The sequence below is a fragment of the Dipodomys merriami genome, unplaced genomic scaffold (assembly GCF_024711535.1).
Source record: "Dipodomys merriami isolate MVZ:Mamm:240054 unplaced genomic scaffold, mDipMer1.0.p SCAF_4, whole genome shotgun sequence".
Taxonomy (NCBI): domain Eukaryota; kingdom Metazoa; phylum Chordata; class Mammalia; order Rodentia; family Heteromyidae; genus Dipodomys; species Dipodomys merriami.
In genome coordinates this window covers 57354915-57371920 of record NW_027205603.1, presented here as the reverse complement: position 1 = coordinate 57371920, position 17006 = coordinate 57354915, and the positions used below count along the sequence as shown (strand labels likewise).

The 17006-nt window shown below is 37.0% G+C and overlaps 1 protein-coding gene across 1 annotated transcript in view; it reads right to left on the bottom strand.

Moving 5' to 3' along the window:
* Window positions 1-17006, bottom strand: part of Necab1 (N-terminal EF-hand calcium binding protein 1) — a 145196-nt gene that overhangs the window by 55382 nt on the left and 72808 nt on the right. The window contains exon 5 of the mRNA XM_069991034.1: window positions 11762-11859. Coding sequence (XP_069847135.1) covers window positions 11762-11859 — 98 coding nt within the window. The remainder of the gene's footprint in view (window positions 1-11761; window positions 11860-17006) is intronic.

The window sequence follows — 17006 nt, the reverse complement described above, 5'->3', positions numbered from 1 at the left end:
ATGAGAAAAATTCAGTTTTACTGTATCTTTCCTATGTAGCTCTATGTATCTTACCTTGCAAATAGTGAAAAAAATCTTTCTAAAATTCATAAAACATGTAGAATGATATATACAAAATATATGCAAAATGACGTATGCTGCACAATAACTTTTCTCTCAAAGACAAGAGATCACTACTATGATTGCAGCAGACATTATCTTTATCTAGTAGGTGACAGTCAGGAAATAAAGAAGTGAAATCTCTTAACTGGCTGGTGTGACCAGCTTTCTCTCTCATTTTTCTGCTTAAAAACTTGACTTGTTCCAATATTCCTTAATGATTCAACCCTAAATTTCCTATCCAATTCAAATTTCATCCGAGGCATTCACATTATTCCAAAATTTCTGCACGTGTTAGGTACACACACATTTAAGCACGCTTTGTGCCTGTCAGTTCTTTTCTTTAAAGTGACTTTTATTCCCCCTCTCTCCCAGCCATCTTCATGCACCTTCTTTTCTGCTTCTGAAGCTGAGGTTGAAATGTTCCCTACTCCATACCAACACCTCAGATGAGTTGGATGGTGATATTTTCCTATTTTTTTACCTACCACATATTCTTTGAACCATTCTTACCAAATGTATTTAAAGCTCTGTACTACAGACTGTCCTGCACTATCCTGTTCTGTGTTGAGACTCTCAACATCTCTGGGTGGCAGAATGAAGACCCTTGACCATTTCCTAACCCTGGTGATTCTGTTGAACCAGTGACCATGATGTGCTTTCAGGACATAGACTTCAGTTGCGAAGCAAATGGAATCTTCTCTGAAAGATTGTCCTTGAAGTACTTCTTTACAAACGTATTAGGATAGGCACCTTTCATAGTAACTTACTTCACACTGAGGAAAATGTATCTTTATCTTATATACTTATATACTTATGTATTTTGCCCACTCTATTGGCAATTACTTCATTGTACATACATTTTGCATGTGGCTTGAGGCATAGTCCTATCAATAAAGCATAATTGATTTTTACTACCTTTTAGCACTGTGGAGTTCAATTGAATTCGATTTCTTTTGATGGCCCTTGAGGGAAAAATCAAGTAAGATTTTCTTACCCCCCTCTCTCTTTCTCTCTCTCTCTCTCTTAAAAATGCTTGTGACAGGTTTGAAGATTTCTGTGCAGAAGGGAGTTCACACTCCTCCCTCTCCCCTCTGTGGGGCTGGGCTTAATAATAACTTGCTTCTAATCAACAGGATACAGCAGAAGTCCTGGGATATTACTGCCAAGATTATATTATGATAATTTTCTCTTTCTCAGCTCAGTCTCACTTTCTCTGACTTTTCCCTCTGTTTCTCCTGCTTTATAATCCCTTCTCTGGAGAAAGCCATGTGTCATGTTATATGAGTGCCTGTGGAGAGGACCATGTGATAAGAAATTGAAACGATAAGCCAGGCGCCGGTAGCTCACTCCTGTAATCCTAGTTACTCAGGAGGCTGAGATCTGATGATTGCGGTTCTAAGCCAGCCTGGGCTGGAAAGTCCGTGAGACTCTTATCTTCAATAAACCACCAGAAAACTGGAAAAGGACTGGCCAGCAATCCATGTGCATCATTTGAGATTAATATCAATACCTTCTTAGCTGTGTTATCTAAAGTGAGTCACTCAACTTTTCCCCCACTTATCTATACATTTATAGAACGTAATAAAAGATTAAAATAAATTATAATCCTCAAACAAAAATATTTAATGTGGTTGGAAAGTGGTAACGGCTCAATATATGTTAGCTATATGTTTGAGACAGAAACTTACCATAGCCAAGATGTAGAATCATCCCCAAAAGCCTTTCAATGGATCAAGAAAATGGTATACACAATGGAAATTTACTCATCATTAGAAAGAATAATAGTGTACTGTTTGTAAGGAAATGTAAAGACTTGGAAAAAATTATGTTAAGTCAAGTAAACCAGATCCACAGAAACAAATGCATCATTTGTGGTAGAAAGAATGTGCCTATAAATTTATAAGTAAATACATTGGATCATATGCAATTACTGACAAACAAATTACCTGAAGTATAATTGACTCTATAGAGAGCTCAAATAGTATAACTTTTGAGAAAGCTAGGTCAAAGCCCAAAAAATCAGCACCAGGAAATAGGCGAATGCACCTCCTTTGTACAACTACTTAAAGATAATAAAATAAAGAAAAAAGAAAATTTCCATTTTAGAATAAAAATGATAGTTATATCAAATTATTCTTACATTATTATTTGTTTATTCAATGAAAAAACAAAGAGGTCTTCTAGATAGATATTTAATCTTACAAAGTAAAACATTCAGTCAGTATTCTGATACCTGGAAGAAAAATTAAAGAAAATATCTCCTTCCCATTTATTGGAAAGCCAGGCTATCCATAGGATAATTGGGAGTGAAAATTGAGAAGGACCCACAATAAATACAAGTTCCAATTGAGGTTCATTCAAGTCGAGAAACTCCCAGGCATCAGTAACAGAGTTATGCTAAGTTACATGTCACGAGCTCTCTTGATCTGTAGCTCTGCATGGAGCCCTTTTATAATAAACTTTATATATCTAATATGTACTCTCATAATAATGAATTTGGAAAAACAAATCCCCAACTGCAAAATAGCAAACCGGAAAGAGATAGGACAATTTTAACATGTTAATAATTGGTGCCTAATAGATCTGAGAAATACGGCACAAAGCTGTTTTTGAATCTTTCTGCCTGCCTTTTTCCACTTCAGGCAAAAGAAATGAGTCATATGAAATTTGATTCTCATGACAGAAGGAAAGATGTGCTGTGTTGTGTATTCCCCCTCTGGAACTTTGTATTTACTTCTCTTCCCCATAGCGAGCTTTTAACATTTTTCAATCCTTTGTTCTTTACAAATAGGTCTGCAAATTCGCTGAGGCCACTGCAGTTCAGAAATATTCCTTAGGCAAATAAAGCCGCTTTTCTGTTTAAATAAAATAGTGTCTTTATAATCTTCATTAAGTAGAAAGCTCTTTTCCACTTTCTTTTTTTCTTTTTCTTTTTTCCAGCCCTGGGGCTTGAACTCAGGGCTTTGAACATTGTCCTTGAGCTTCTTTTGCTCAAGGCTAGCACTCTACCATTTGAGCCACAGTGACACTTCCAGCTTTTTTTGTTTATGTAGTACTGAGGAATAGAACCCAGGGCTTCAAGAATACTAGGCAAGCACTCTACCACTAAGCCACATTCCCAGCCCGTCTCTCTTTTCCATTTTCTTTGAAGAATGTACACATTCCAGTTTGTGATCTAAGAAACAGATTTTTAAAAGATTACCATGAGGGAAATGAAAAGGTATTTAAAGTATAAGTACATGACACAAAATAAAAATAAGTTCCCACTATTTCTAATTTCCAGAGAAACTCCCAGATCATCCAGTTAGAATTAGGGAGTTTGGGGAGAAGGTAGCAAGAATTAGGAGAATTGTTCAAAAATAGAAAGCAATATTGAAAAGCAGTGGTTATTAATAGGGACTCTCAAGGCTTGGGAGGATATCAGTATTTCACTTGGGGTTTTAACTGTCACAGTTTTGGGAATTTGTGATAGTTCTGTTTTGCTTTGTTACATTTTTCTGCAGGCTGGGAATCAAACCCAAGAACTTACGGATGCTAGGCCAATGGTCCATTACTGAGCCATACTCTCAGCTCTTTATTCAGTTATCTTAAGTCTTCTCAACTAAAGTTTATTTTGGAAGTTTACTGTTCGGTATTTACACGGTCATTAAAGAAAGTAACAGTAAATAAAGTGAAATATGTTAAACTGTATGATCTGACTTCAAACACCCAAAATCACAGCTTTTGTGGACATGATAGACTGCTTCTAGCATCCCCCCAAACTATCTCTTTAGAGTTCAAACTATGTCAATATATGCTGGTCCTTCTATTCTTTCTTGTTTAAAATTTGATCTTTGTAGGGTGTGTGTGTGTGTGTGTGTGTGTGTGTGTGTGTGTGTGTGTGTGTGTGTGTGTGTGTGTGCGCGCGCACGTGTGTGTGTGTGAGAGAGAGAAAGAGAGAGACTATCCAGTTTGTACAGTTGTCTTTAATGTTTGAATGTTGTTTATTTAAAGCTTAAATCACTGTATTAGCAATTAATTTAATATAAATCTGCTCACAATGTTATTGTTTCTATGTCGTTGGGATAAAAATATACAAGAAATCTAGGATCTGCTAATATTTTGCATGTTTGAAAAATATTTGTGGCTTAAAATTTTTCAGAAATTACATTTGATTTTGTGAAAAATGATTGTATTCCTTTAAGCTATAACATACTGAAGTATAGAGTCACAATTTTTTATTGCCTGGTGGCACTAAAATAGAATCGGAATCATATGAAAACAACAGGCAAAAGGTTAGATCAGAAAAAAATGATGACTCTGAGTAAGGAAATTCAAGACTATATCTTCAGGTTAGCCAGTTTCTCTGGAAGACAGATGAAGATATGGGCTTTCACAGGCCAGTGAATCTCCATGTAAAGTGTGAGCTACTAGTGAAGGAAGATAATGGGATATTTAAGGGCAATGGCTACTAAAGATGAGAGAACCTAGATATCAAACTAGTCATTTACCAATATCACACCAATACTAAGTTGTGGAGAATGATATCACTCAACTAAAATATCTATAGACTGAATTAATAAGGAACGTGTTCAAACTTATGAATATATGCAAAATTTAATGGACCACAATAGGAAGCTGGAATAAATGGAGAAATACACATAATCCTTAGAAAGACATAATAATTCCAAGATAATAATTCTTTCAAAATTATCTTACAGATTTAGTAAAAATTCAGTAGAAAGTTCAGTGCAAGAATTTTTTTTTACCTTGGAAGAAGGAAAAAAAGTCATAATATCTTTATAAAACTTGAAAACCAAAAAGAAAATATCATTGGAAAAGGAGAATGTCCAGAGAAAACTTGTACTTTGACATTTTTCCAATGTTAGTATTCAAAAATTAAAACAATATGTTAATGGCACTAAAGGAAATATTTCTATAAACATAGAAAGATAGGGAAATTGGATACAGACTAGTATGATAAAACATCTAGCAAATACTCAGCATGACATTTTAAGTGAATGGACAAAGAATGGATTGTTCAAGAAGTAGTGCTGAAATAGCTGTTGGGAAAAATAATTCAGTTCGATTCCATTTGGATGCTTTTCCTATTTTTGTCATTCCTTCCAAAGTTCAGAAAGCCACCAGTATTTTCCCTATTGCTCTTCAATGCATTAGCTTTTGGGGGAATCCACTTCTCTTTTTAGAAATATGAGACTAAGTAGACTCCTGTTTTCCTTCCCTACTCCTCCCCTCCTTTCTTTCTTTTGAGAGAGGGTTTCACATTATAGCCCAGGTAAAAGCACAGGCTTAAATATTCTTTTCTTGTTATGTCTCTAATTTATTTACACTGAGCTTTGGACAACTACTTGCTCATTTGTTGAAAATAAACTTGAAAATAGCTTCAAAAAAGAGGCTAGAAATCTCCATGCACTTTCACAGCTGCATTCAGGAGTTCAATTTTTCCAAAAATCAAAGGTAAGTAAAATAAGAAATGGCTTTTTCATCATGATACTACTTAGAATTGTATATGTATGTTCAATGTAGAATCACATAAAAGTTCAAATTAAAAGAATTAAATGTGCACACTGAACCTTATATTAAAACCTTATATTAAAAATGCATTAAATTGGGCTGGGAAGGTGGCTCAGTGGTAGAGTGCCTGCCTTGCATGCATGAGGCCCTGGATTCGATTCCTCAGCACCACATAAGCAGAAAAAAAAGCCAGAAGTGGCACTGTGGCTCAAGTGGTAGAGCGCCAGCCTTGAGCTGAAGAGCTGAGGGACAGCGCCCAAGCCCAGAGTTCAGGCCCATGACTGGACCCCCCCCCCCCAAAAAATGCATTAAATTGCCGGGCGCTGGTGGCTCACGCCTGTAATCCTAGCTACTCAGGAGGCTGAGATCTGAGGATCGCGGTTCAAAGCCAGCCCGGGCAGGAGAGACCTTGAGACTCCTATCTCCAATAAACCACCAGAAAACCGGAAGTGGCGCTGTAGCTCAAGTGGTAGAGTGCTCGCCTTGAGCTGAAGAGCTGAGGGACAGCGCCCAGGCCCAGAGTTCAAGCCCCACGACCGACAAAAAAACCCAAAAAAACAAAAAAAATGCATTAAATTTTAGGATTCCTTGTTTGAAATCTCACTACTTTGATAATCTCAGTACATCATCCAACTGCCTTGTGGCTTAATTTGGAAATGGTAATATTACCATTTGTCTAACATGCTTCACTAGGATATTATAAAGGATAAATAATAATAAATAAACAATGCACATTAAAGCACACAGAAAAGCACCATAGAAAAGCTAGTTGGCATCATTTGTTATTTCTAATCTTTTTGTTCATGATCATTTAATCCCTAAACTGGCAGAAGAGTAATGAGGCTTTGTCTGGAAACTTGGCTTAGGGAAGTTAGGTTGGCCAACAAGAATGTGGCAGTGCAGCAATGGCTAGAAAAAACCAATCACATAATTGCCAGATAGAATCCAATCCAAGTCCTGAGCCTGCCCAGATATGAGCTTCTGGTCTTTATTCTAGAATATCTAACTTAGTCACAATCTTGCATGAATTAATTACCCATATCTCCTTGTGAACCATATCAGTAACCTCTTATGGTCTCTTCTCACATTTATTTTCTCCCCCAAGAGTAGTACTTATATGAATTAGAAGAACTAGCTTGCTCATTTATCTCAGATTGCTCCATTTTTTTCCCAGTCAAAGGTGGTAAGATCCCCTTGCCAAGGATTTCTTATTGTCTGAGTCAGCTGACAGTTCTACAGGAGAGCAAGGCCTTTTGGGAAATAACCATGTACCTGGTAATATCATTGGGCTGCTTTTCCAGAAGCCTGAGGGGGTTCCCCTCTGCCAAGAGTACAAGGAAGGCAGAGGCTTAGGCCTGACTTGGGGCTTCTCTGATGTTGGGTTAAATTTACAGGTTCATGCCCCTTCAGTCTTACTTCCCACGTTCCTAGTCCCATCTTTCCTAAACACACTCACATAAAAGAGAGATCATATTGAGGAAGAAATGGGATGTCAAATAAGCTCCTGTCAAAGGTTTTATTATGGCTGTTCTAAAGTCCAAGAATGATTTTCCCTTTTCTTTTTAATGAACATTCAATATATACTCATGAAACTATAAGAAGGAATGAACGTGCTTGTCTTTGAAAAGCTTAAGAGAGTCTTGTACTATTTCACATAGAACAGTGTGTCCCTGCTGATATTTTATGTGAAAGAAGGGACAGTTTTCATGATAAATCCTACATAAATCCTACTGAGCCATATTGGTATTGCATCTTCTTCTTCTTTTTAAATACTGAGAGTCATTAAAGAAAAGACTGTAATCATTAAATAGTGAAAGGATATGTAACCCAGGAGGATTAGATGATATATATAAGGAGGTAGGGATGGAGGAGATGCAAAAGTTGAGATGAAGAAATGTAGAGATGCCAGAGAGAGCCAACATGGATTCCCAAAGACAGAAGAAACAAGGGTCATCGTAGTTCAGACATACTACAAGGTGTTAATCATTGCAAATGCAGTGTAAGATGTTCCTGTTTGAGAAGTAAATTTTAGGAGGAAACTATACACATATATTTTAGTTTGATAATTTGTTTGGTAGTATATTGTAGATAAAAGTCTGATAGATTTTCTTCCTGGGCTGTCTTCAAACCATGATCCTTGTATCTCAGCCTCCTGAGCAGTTAGTATTACAAATGAGAGCCACTAGTGCCCAGCTTTAGGTTTGGAACACAGCTATTCTCAGTAAGGTGACAATCAAACCCTAAATAATTATTTTAAGAAGACGTTCTTTCAGCATAACAATCTGCTAAGCTTTGTCAATACAGGACATTCCACTTTTGCTTAACCTGAAAAAACATATGAAGACTTTTAGACAGAGCATCAGAAGTACACATTTGCCTAGGGCCATAACGACATATTGAGATCTAAGTTAGTTCATCATCACTCACCCCCCGATAGATAGACTAAAAACAAACCAAGAAATCTAATGTTTTTTCATGTGTACATGAAATCTCAAAATTAGACTACACTCAGGACTTCCACATGACCATTTGGAACTTAACCCAGTGTTTTGTTTCAGAAAAATAAAATAATAAATGTAGCCTTTTTTTTTGTCAGTCGTGGGGCTTGAACTCTGGGCCTGAGCGCTGTCCCTCAGCTCTTCAGCTCAAGCCAAGCACTCTACCACTTGAGCTACAGCACCACTTCCAGTTTTCTAGTGGTTTATTGGAGATAAGAGTTTCATGGACTTTTCTGTCCAGGCTGGCTTTGAACCACGATCCTCAGATCTCAGCCTCCTGAGTAGCTAGGATTACAGGCATGAGCCACCGTTGACTGGTTTTACGGATCTGTCAAAAGACTGGGATTAAGATGGAGGAGAAGGGCACTAATGTATCTGTCCTCACCACCAACTGAGGTTTGCATTAAGCAGTTAGGACGTATATTATCTATTCTCTGACAGAGCAAACAGATGAGCTGTCAACCCAGATAGGCCACAAATGGCTTGTTCATAAAATCTTGGAATAGTCATTCCTGCCTACTAAGACAGGGACTCTTGATCTGGGTAAAAATATAGAGAGATGCTCAAAAAGAAATGCCAACTTTCTCTCTAAGAAGGCTTCATTGTGGTAGACACTGTGGGAAGGAGTCAGTTCACTGGTAGATTCAGTCATTGTCCAAGTTCCTGTAATTCACTCATTTTGAGCTATCACGCTAAGGTAATATCTAATCCTATTTTTTCAGTCCTTCTCCTTTACTTTCTTATTTCTTTTTCTTACAAAAAAATACAAAGATGTGTTTTCTTTGATTAGACAGTGTTTTGACACGAATAAAATGCATTTTTAGAATTAATGGCAAGAAAAGGGTTTGCAACTTAAGCAACCAAAATTACAGCCTGACCTCAATTTAATTTCCACAAAGATTCATTGTACTAATATAAGGAAAAGAACAGGATTTACTGAGAGAAAATAAGGAAGATTATATACTTGCTTCTCTTTCCTGTTTAAAGAAATCTGAGAGCTTCTTAAATGACTTGAAAGCAATTTTTTCTTGAAGTAAAAAAAAAAAACAATCACTACCATTTGGCCTTTGGAGCTCAATGAATACTCATTAATTAACACATTTATTTGATCTATCAGGAAATTTTTTGATTAGCATGTTAACCAAAAAATGCACTATTCTTATCTCTCTGTGAAGACAAAAATATTTACATACTGATTGGTTATTACAAGCAAGGAATGTGGGATTCTTTTTTACCAATGAACTTTTAAGATGAGTTAGTCAGAAAAGACCTTTTTAAGTCAATGAAATCCAAGAAGAGACATAAGGAATGGGTAGAAGGAAGCCACACCAACCAGGGCTTTTAAAATGATCATTTCTGGGGCTAGGAAGGTGGCTCAGTAGTAGAGCACTTGCCTTACATGCCTGAGGCCCTGGGTTCGATTCCTCAGCACCACATAAGCAAAAAGAAAAAAGCCGGAAGTGGCGCTGTGGCTTAAGTGATAGAGCGCTAGCCTTGAGCTGAAGAGCTGAGGGACAGTGCCCAGGCCCAGAGTTCAGGCCCCACGACCGGACCCCCAAAAATAAAATAAAATGATCATTTCTGAAGAGAAATTCCCAAGAGACAAAGTTATTATGCAGTTTCTGCATTCTTCTGAAGAAGTCCAGAGAAACTGTATTCTGATCCCACTTCCCCTCCCCCAACTTTAGGTTTACTGTATGATTTGGGAGGCTTTCTAAGCTTTATATTCCTAGATTGGGGTGGGTTTTTATACTCTTGTTCTAATTTCTAAAAGCTCTCTATCTTTTGCCATCTTATTCTGTGTATATGGATGCAATATCTTCTCTTATTCTCCAAAGAGGTTGAGGATAATACTTTTGAAGTTTCCATCTACCTGTATGTCAACTCTCGCTCTCTGTCTGTCTCTCTGTCTCTGTCTGTCTGTCTCTCTCTCTCCCTCTCCTTTTCTCTTCCTTGTTTGTTTTGATCTGTCTTTTCCTGAAGGCAATCTATTGACCTTTCTTGGCTGACTGCATGTTTAACCATCAGTGGGTTAGGAAGGAGTCAGTATCAGCAGAGGCAGGTCAAGTTTTATCACTTTTTTTCCCCTTTTGTACTGTTTGGAATTCTGTAAGAGGAGTCTTACTGTCTGCCTGGATAATACATTGCTAAAGTTGTGGTTTTCCGTGTTCCCACTCAGGGCAAATAGGTCAATCAATGTACGAAGTCTTCTCTGTGTTACCACATGTCCATTTGTTTTGCAGTTTCCACATTGAATTGCCATAAATTTTCCCATTTAAAGATTCTTACTCTAGCATTTACTCCTACCCCTAGAGATGTTATAGCCAAGTATTTAAGTACCTAAATATGTTGTCTTTAGCTAAAATGTCCACATATGCTTACATCTCATATACTAATGTCATTTGGTTTGTTGACAATGGAAAATTTATTTCTCATCTTGTAATCTCTACAGCAGTTAACATGACAGTACTTCCTACTTTTTAAAATATACCCCTCTACAACTTCTGGACCATATGCCCTCTTGGCTTTCCTCACAGCCTTCTTCCCAACACTCACACTTTCTTTTTGTCTTTTTTTTCCCAACTCTCATACTCAAAAGTTAAAATTTCTTATGGAACAGTGTTAGTCTTACTCCTTCCTTTACGTTGATTGCTCTTTAGATGATATCCTTCAAGTTATTTGTCTAATTACTATCTGATTCACAAATTTGTATCACTAAGTCTAGGTCTCTCCAAGAGACCCAGATTTCTGTATTGGATGGCTTACTTGATTATCTCTGGGCAGTTTCTATTCAACATATCTCAGACTCTGAGTTGACCTGCCCAAATTTTGTTTTCTATTATCTGTCTAGAAGTCACTACCCAGATACACAATCTAAAACAGTAGCAACCATCCCAGATATGTCCTTTTCTCAGATTCAATTCTTCACCTTCTATTGGTAATGTATCAAATACATGCTAAATTCAGTTGCTATTGTCCATATTTTCTGTCAAACTTTCTAGCTACTACCATCATTGCTCACCCGGACCAGTAAACTAGACGCCTTTATCATCTTCTCAATTTTCTCCCCATACATTCACACTCCAGTCCCAAACTAATTTCTACATGGTGCTTTGGAAAGACTGCCTAAGTTTTCACATCTGTGTGAAACATCTGCTGATTCATGTGCATTTAGGATTCAGGTTTACAACCTTCACTTTGCTAACAACATCACGGAAAGTGTGGCTCCTTGGTTCAACAGTTTTCCCTCACATAATTTGTCTGCACTTAATTCTGTTCATTTTCATTTCCTTACGTATCCCACGCCCTTCCTGACATAGGATCCCTGCATAAAGTGTTCATAACTTCTTTTATCTCAGGTATTATATGCTCCCACACGAATAAAGCACCCCAACCATGCCTCTGTCTGTCCACTGCAATGTGCATTCACTCAGTAGGGCTCCCACCAGACTGAGAGCTCCTCAAATACCTGTTAGTATGTTGCACCTTCAACACAAGGCACCATGGTTGGAACATTGTGTAAATCAATGTACCGTGAGTGAATAAAACATCTCATTTAGTATCCGGGTAAATCATTAGTGCTAAGAAGAAATCTATACTTTCAAAAAAGAGAACTTGATAGAAATTAAACCTGTATGTTTCCTTACTTTCTTTGTTTTACCCATTGCCTTCAGGATGGAGAGGTTCAAGTCTTCAAGTGCTGCTAGTACATTCTCGTACTCACCCAAGTGCTGAGAAAAATATTCTGCAAAGTAAAAATATTGAAAAAAGTTCATATTTGATTGTAAGTAATACTAAAACAAAACAAAAGAACCAACTGATAATTTACTTCATAAGTGTATAAAGAAAATGTTGGCTATAAATGAAAACTAGAAGGCTTCAAATGGGATGAAGGTGCTGATATACTCATTTCACTTAAGAAAGAAAAAGACTTGTATAATTTATCATGTCCTAGTATGTATATTTTTTGTTCACCATCTAGGCATTCACACACAGTGAGATCAAAAGAGGATATTCTTAGGAGAGGAATATAAAGGTGCATTACCTATGTGCATCTGGTAATATAAGATGATATTTAATGAAATGAGCTCTAGGTAATGGAAACAAAAGGTGATTTTTTTCTTTGTTGCTGTTTTTGTTTTCTTTTCCTTTTGTTCATTTATTTATCGGTCTTTGGGTAGGTTAGGGGGGCACAGAAATGGTGGGTCAAAGGGTGAACAAATGCAGGAGTGATACTTACTAGACACTATATTGCAAATGAACTATACAACGTGGTGAGGAAGAGAGGAAAAAACTGGGATAGTGAGGGAAGGGGTAATGACCTTGTTCCAAAAGAAAATGTACTTTTTATCTGAATTATAACTAACTGCTCTATACATTGCCTTTACAATAACAATAAAAATATTCAAAGAAAAAGAAAGGAAAAGAAACCTGATTGGGTATCATTCATAAAAAAATCTTCTGTCCTACAAAAACATGGAAAAAATGAATCTGGATCTACTGATGTCTGTTTCAATAAAAATACCTTTTTCAAAAATATATTATTATAGATCTCACTAGGATAGCAATTTTAGAGAAACCTTGAACTGTATTTTACGGCTTCTCCCAGGAAATTTCCAAGGAATGGAGTATCTCCCCAAGATTAACAATCAATAGTGCTACATGCACTAGTGAGGTCTCCTGTGGCACCAATCGTGGATCTGCTCCTGCCATGAGCTAGTTTTAGGCCCACAATCTCAATTCTTTCCAAAGAATAAAGGTCATTCTTCTCATGTTTCTCAGTTGCAAAGATTAAACAAGGCATAGCATGCTATTTATAATGAAAAACTATTGACACAGATAGTCTCCAACTAGTCAGGTGAAATGTAGCAGCAATGAAACACATGACCTTATATTTACTTCTAGAACTCTCTATGTCTCTAAAATGAGAGATCTAAACTGATACTTATATACTGAAAAAAAAAACTTAGAATTTTCAAGTACTAGAAATCCAACAGATCTCTTTGTTTGGGTGAACTCATCTCTGGATGAACTATAGTATATTATTATCTCTCTTTAGTGTGCCATATACATTTATAAAATTAAATTGAAGTGATAAATAGTAATAAAATCACTAGAAAACCACTTGAGTTCACTGGGACACATTTCAGCATTTTTGATGCAAATTGCCTTAATGCATCAATTTAATATTTCAGATGGAAACCCCTTTTGACATTGATATTAATAACAAATGGAAAGTGTCACTATCTGATCTATGAGCCAATGTTCAAGCTTCTCTGAGAAAAATAAAAACACAGATTAGCAATAAAAATGTATAGTTAAAGCCGGGCGCTGGTGGCTCACGCCTGTACTCCTAGCTACTCAGGAGGCTGAGATCTGAGGATCGCAGTTCAAAGCCAGCCCGGGCAGGAGAGACCGTGAGACTCCTATCTCCAATAAACCACCAGAAAACCGGAAGTGGCGCTGTAGCTCAAGTGGTAGAGCGCTTGCCTTGAGCTGAAGAGCTGAGGGACAGCGCCCAGGCCCAGAGTTCAAGCCCCACGACCGACAAAAAAAAAAAGTATAGTTAAAAATAACATATTTTTGCAAGCAAGTAAAATGCACCCTGGATTATGCAACCCCCTATAAACAATGTAGCACATCTCTCATGCAAATTCTTTTATAAAGGAGTTAGTTGTGTTATGTGATATACAAAGTAAAGATTTCTTTAATACCCATTGAAAAAGAACATATTAATTCACCATTATGAGGTTGACTTTCTGAAAGATCTGAAAAGAATGCCTGACTGTATGCAATTATTTGTGATAAATGAGGTATCTGTGGACAATATTCTTAATTAATTGACTAATTAATTTTGACACAGGGTCTCACTATGTAGCTCATAACCTCTAGCTCATAATTTCAGACATCTAAGTGCTTCTATTACATGTGTTCTACCATGCCCAGCATGACCAACACTCTTTATAAACCAGTACAAAATTAGTGTGGCTGTAGAATATTCCCACGTTGGAAAATGCATACATATTAGGGTCAAGACCATATTGAATTGAAACAAAAATGTAAAGAAAAATGTAAGACTTTGACAATAAAATTAAATTAAAAAAAGAAAAATGTAAGGATAAGGACACTTTCATTTCCATATATGCAAGACCTTAAAAGGAATTATATGACAGTTTTATATATATATAAGTAGTCACAAATGTGTAATGGGAAAACAAAAGAGAATTTGTTCCTAAAAAGGTTTATGATTCTTTCACAATCAAGTCATTTGCTTTATTCAATTAAGGTATCTAAAAAGAATTTAGTCTCTCTACTTTGGAACCAACTATGTGGCTCATACAGATACAATTACAGGCTGCTAAGCACATGAAAAATAATACCTAAGCTGGGTGCCAGGTGCTCACACCTCTAATCCTAGCTTCTCAAAAAGCTGAGATCTGATTCTCTCTGCTCAGGCAGACAAATATGAAAAACTCTTATCTCTAGTTAACTAACAAATTGCTGGACTGGTGGTATGACTCAAGTGGTAGGTACAACTATGAGTAGAAAATCCAAATGAGAACCCCAGTACCAGCCTGCATATGTGTGCACATGTATGCACACATAAATAAATAAATAAAAATAAATATTCCCTAAACTACAAAACAAAATAATAACAAAAAATGCTTAGTGACCTCAGAGTTGACACATATTTGGACTACATTTTTCCCTCCTCCTTTCATGCATTTAGATAACAAAAACCCCTATCATTTGCCAAGCAATATTCTAGGTAGCAAAATCAACATAACTGAGAAGGAAAAAGAGTACAGAATTCAAGCCCTGCACAGGAGCTTAATCTAGAAATCTGAGTATGTGAGAGTTATTTTGTGGTGGTGCAACTAACTGAGTGTTCCTCAAGCTCCTATGCAACTAACTCACCAATGGACGTGTTCCTGTAGCCAACACAAGCCAGAAGGAAGTTCAATAAAAGGGCCAGACATACAGATAAAGAGATAATTCTCCTCTATGTTTGTCATGTGAGTGTTTACTTATTCTAAGACCTAACAAATGTTACTTTAGTGTCTTTTATGTGCTGGGTGTTAGAATATGAAGGTGAAAACAGAGCTTCTATTTTTAAGGACCCTACCATCTGGTAACAAAGAGAAACATTTTAGCAAATTACTGCAATTCACGTGATTAGTGTTCAAGAGGACTCCAATACCCAGGTAAAAGTTGCAATCCCAAAGCTAGGTCAAGAAGGCTCAAATCTACCTACATAAGTCAGAGAGACTTCCAATGGGGAGACAGCACAGATGGCTGAATTAGTAGCTGGATAGGATTAAGGTTTTGGAAGGAAACTGGCAGTATCTTGTCATTGCTGCAGGTGTATATGTAAGTCAGCATTGTTAAGACTGGAAGGTATTTAAGACTGGAAGACATTTAAGGCTAGAAGGCAGCAAAGAAGGAAGATGGTAAATATCAGTGGTGAGAGAGGAAGCTGGAATCATTTCTTGGTTGGTATTCTAACTCTTAACCTTCTGTTCTACAGTATTTTTGTTTGTTTGGATTTTTACTATCTGCTATCAAATTCCTCTAGTATCTCATCATTCAAAGTGGGGCCTGTAGACTCACTAGACCATATCCCAGAGTACTTGTTGGAAATTTAGATTATTGATGAGGTCTCATCTGTTGAATGTGATTTGGGTGGTGTCCCAGGAGTCATTATATTTTATGAGTTTCCCAGGAGATTATGATGTGCAAATTAAATTAGAGACTCTAATGGACAACAGAAAGCCATGGCACAGCTCTGCATCCTCAATCTTATTTGGTTACCGTGGACACACAGGAGATGGTTGAGGTGACGCCACCAAGAGAGACAAACAAGGGCAATGACAATTGTCTGGAGCCATTCGATGAGTCAGGCCAAGCTATGGAGTAAAAACAGAAGAGGAGTGTAGAATTTCAGCAGTCCATCAGTGTACCCCAAGATGTGGCGAGCACAGAGGAAGGATCAATGGTGACTTTGGAAGTGGCTGAACTTGGACTAATTTTTTATTCATGTCTCTCCTTTGAAACACAATGACAGTGGGAACTGGAGAAATGTGTTTTGTCCTGACATCATGTCATTAGCGAGAAATAAATATTTAGGACAAATATTAGGTTTTTAAAACTCTAGTATTTGGGTAGCAAGAATCACTTCCTGGAGAAAAGGCTACTTTTTATTAGAATTGATATGTGAGTTGCCCAAGTTTCAGAAAAAGTCACATGGTGCATATGGAAACATACAAGGACCAATCCCTGACAGTGTGTGGAAAAAATCTTTGAAAAGTAAGGAACACTGGGTGTAATAAAGGTACAGAATTCAATTTATATACCAATGTATTGAATAAGGTATTTGTTGGAAAGCAAATTTTCTTTCCATGCTTATTCAATGTGACATCTTCTGTAGTAGAATACTAATGAGAGGTTAGCTTCTTCCTTGTCTACTACATTTAATTTGTGGTGTTGCATTACAAATGTCAGGGATTGTTTTTAACCAGAACTGGGGTTAAACTCAGGGCCTCATGCTTACTTAGTTGGCACTCTGCTATTTTAGCCACACCAGTGGCTCTGCTTTTTGGTGGTGATTTTTGAGGTGAAGTCTCTTGGACTTTTCTGTTCAAGCTGGCTTCAAACAACAATCCTCTGACTCTCAGGCTCCTGGATATGATAGGATTACCAACATGAATCACCTATGCCCAGTTGTTTTTAAAATTTGGTTTGTTGTTTTTATTCTACACTTCAATATTCCAAGTTGCTGAATTTTCAGGTCTAATCTAAGACCCATGGATGCCACAAATGTCATACTGGGAACTAGTCTCACAAAGCACTTCATGCCCCTTGTTAGAGTTCTAAAGCAGTAGAACAGACAGG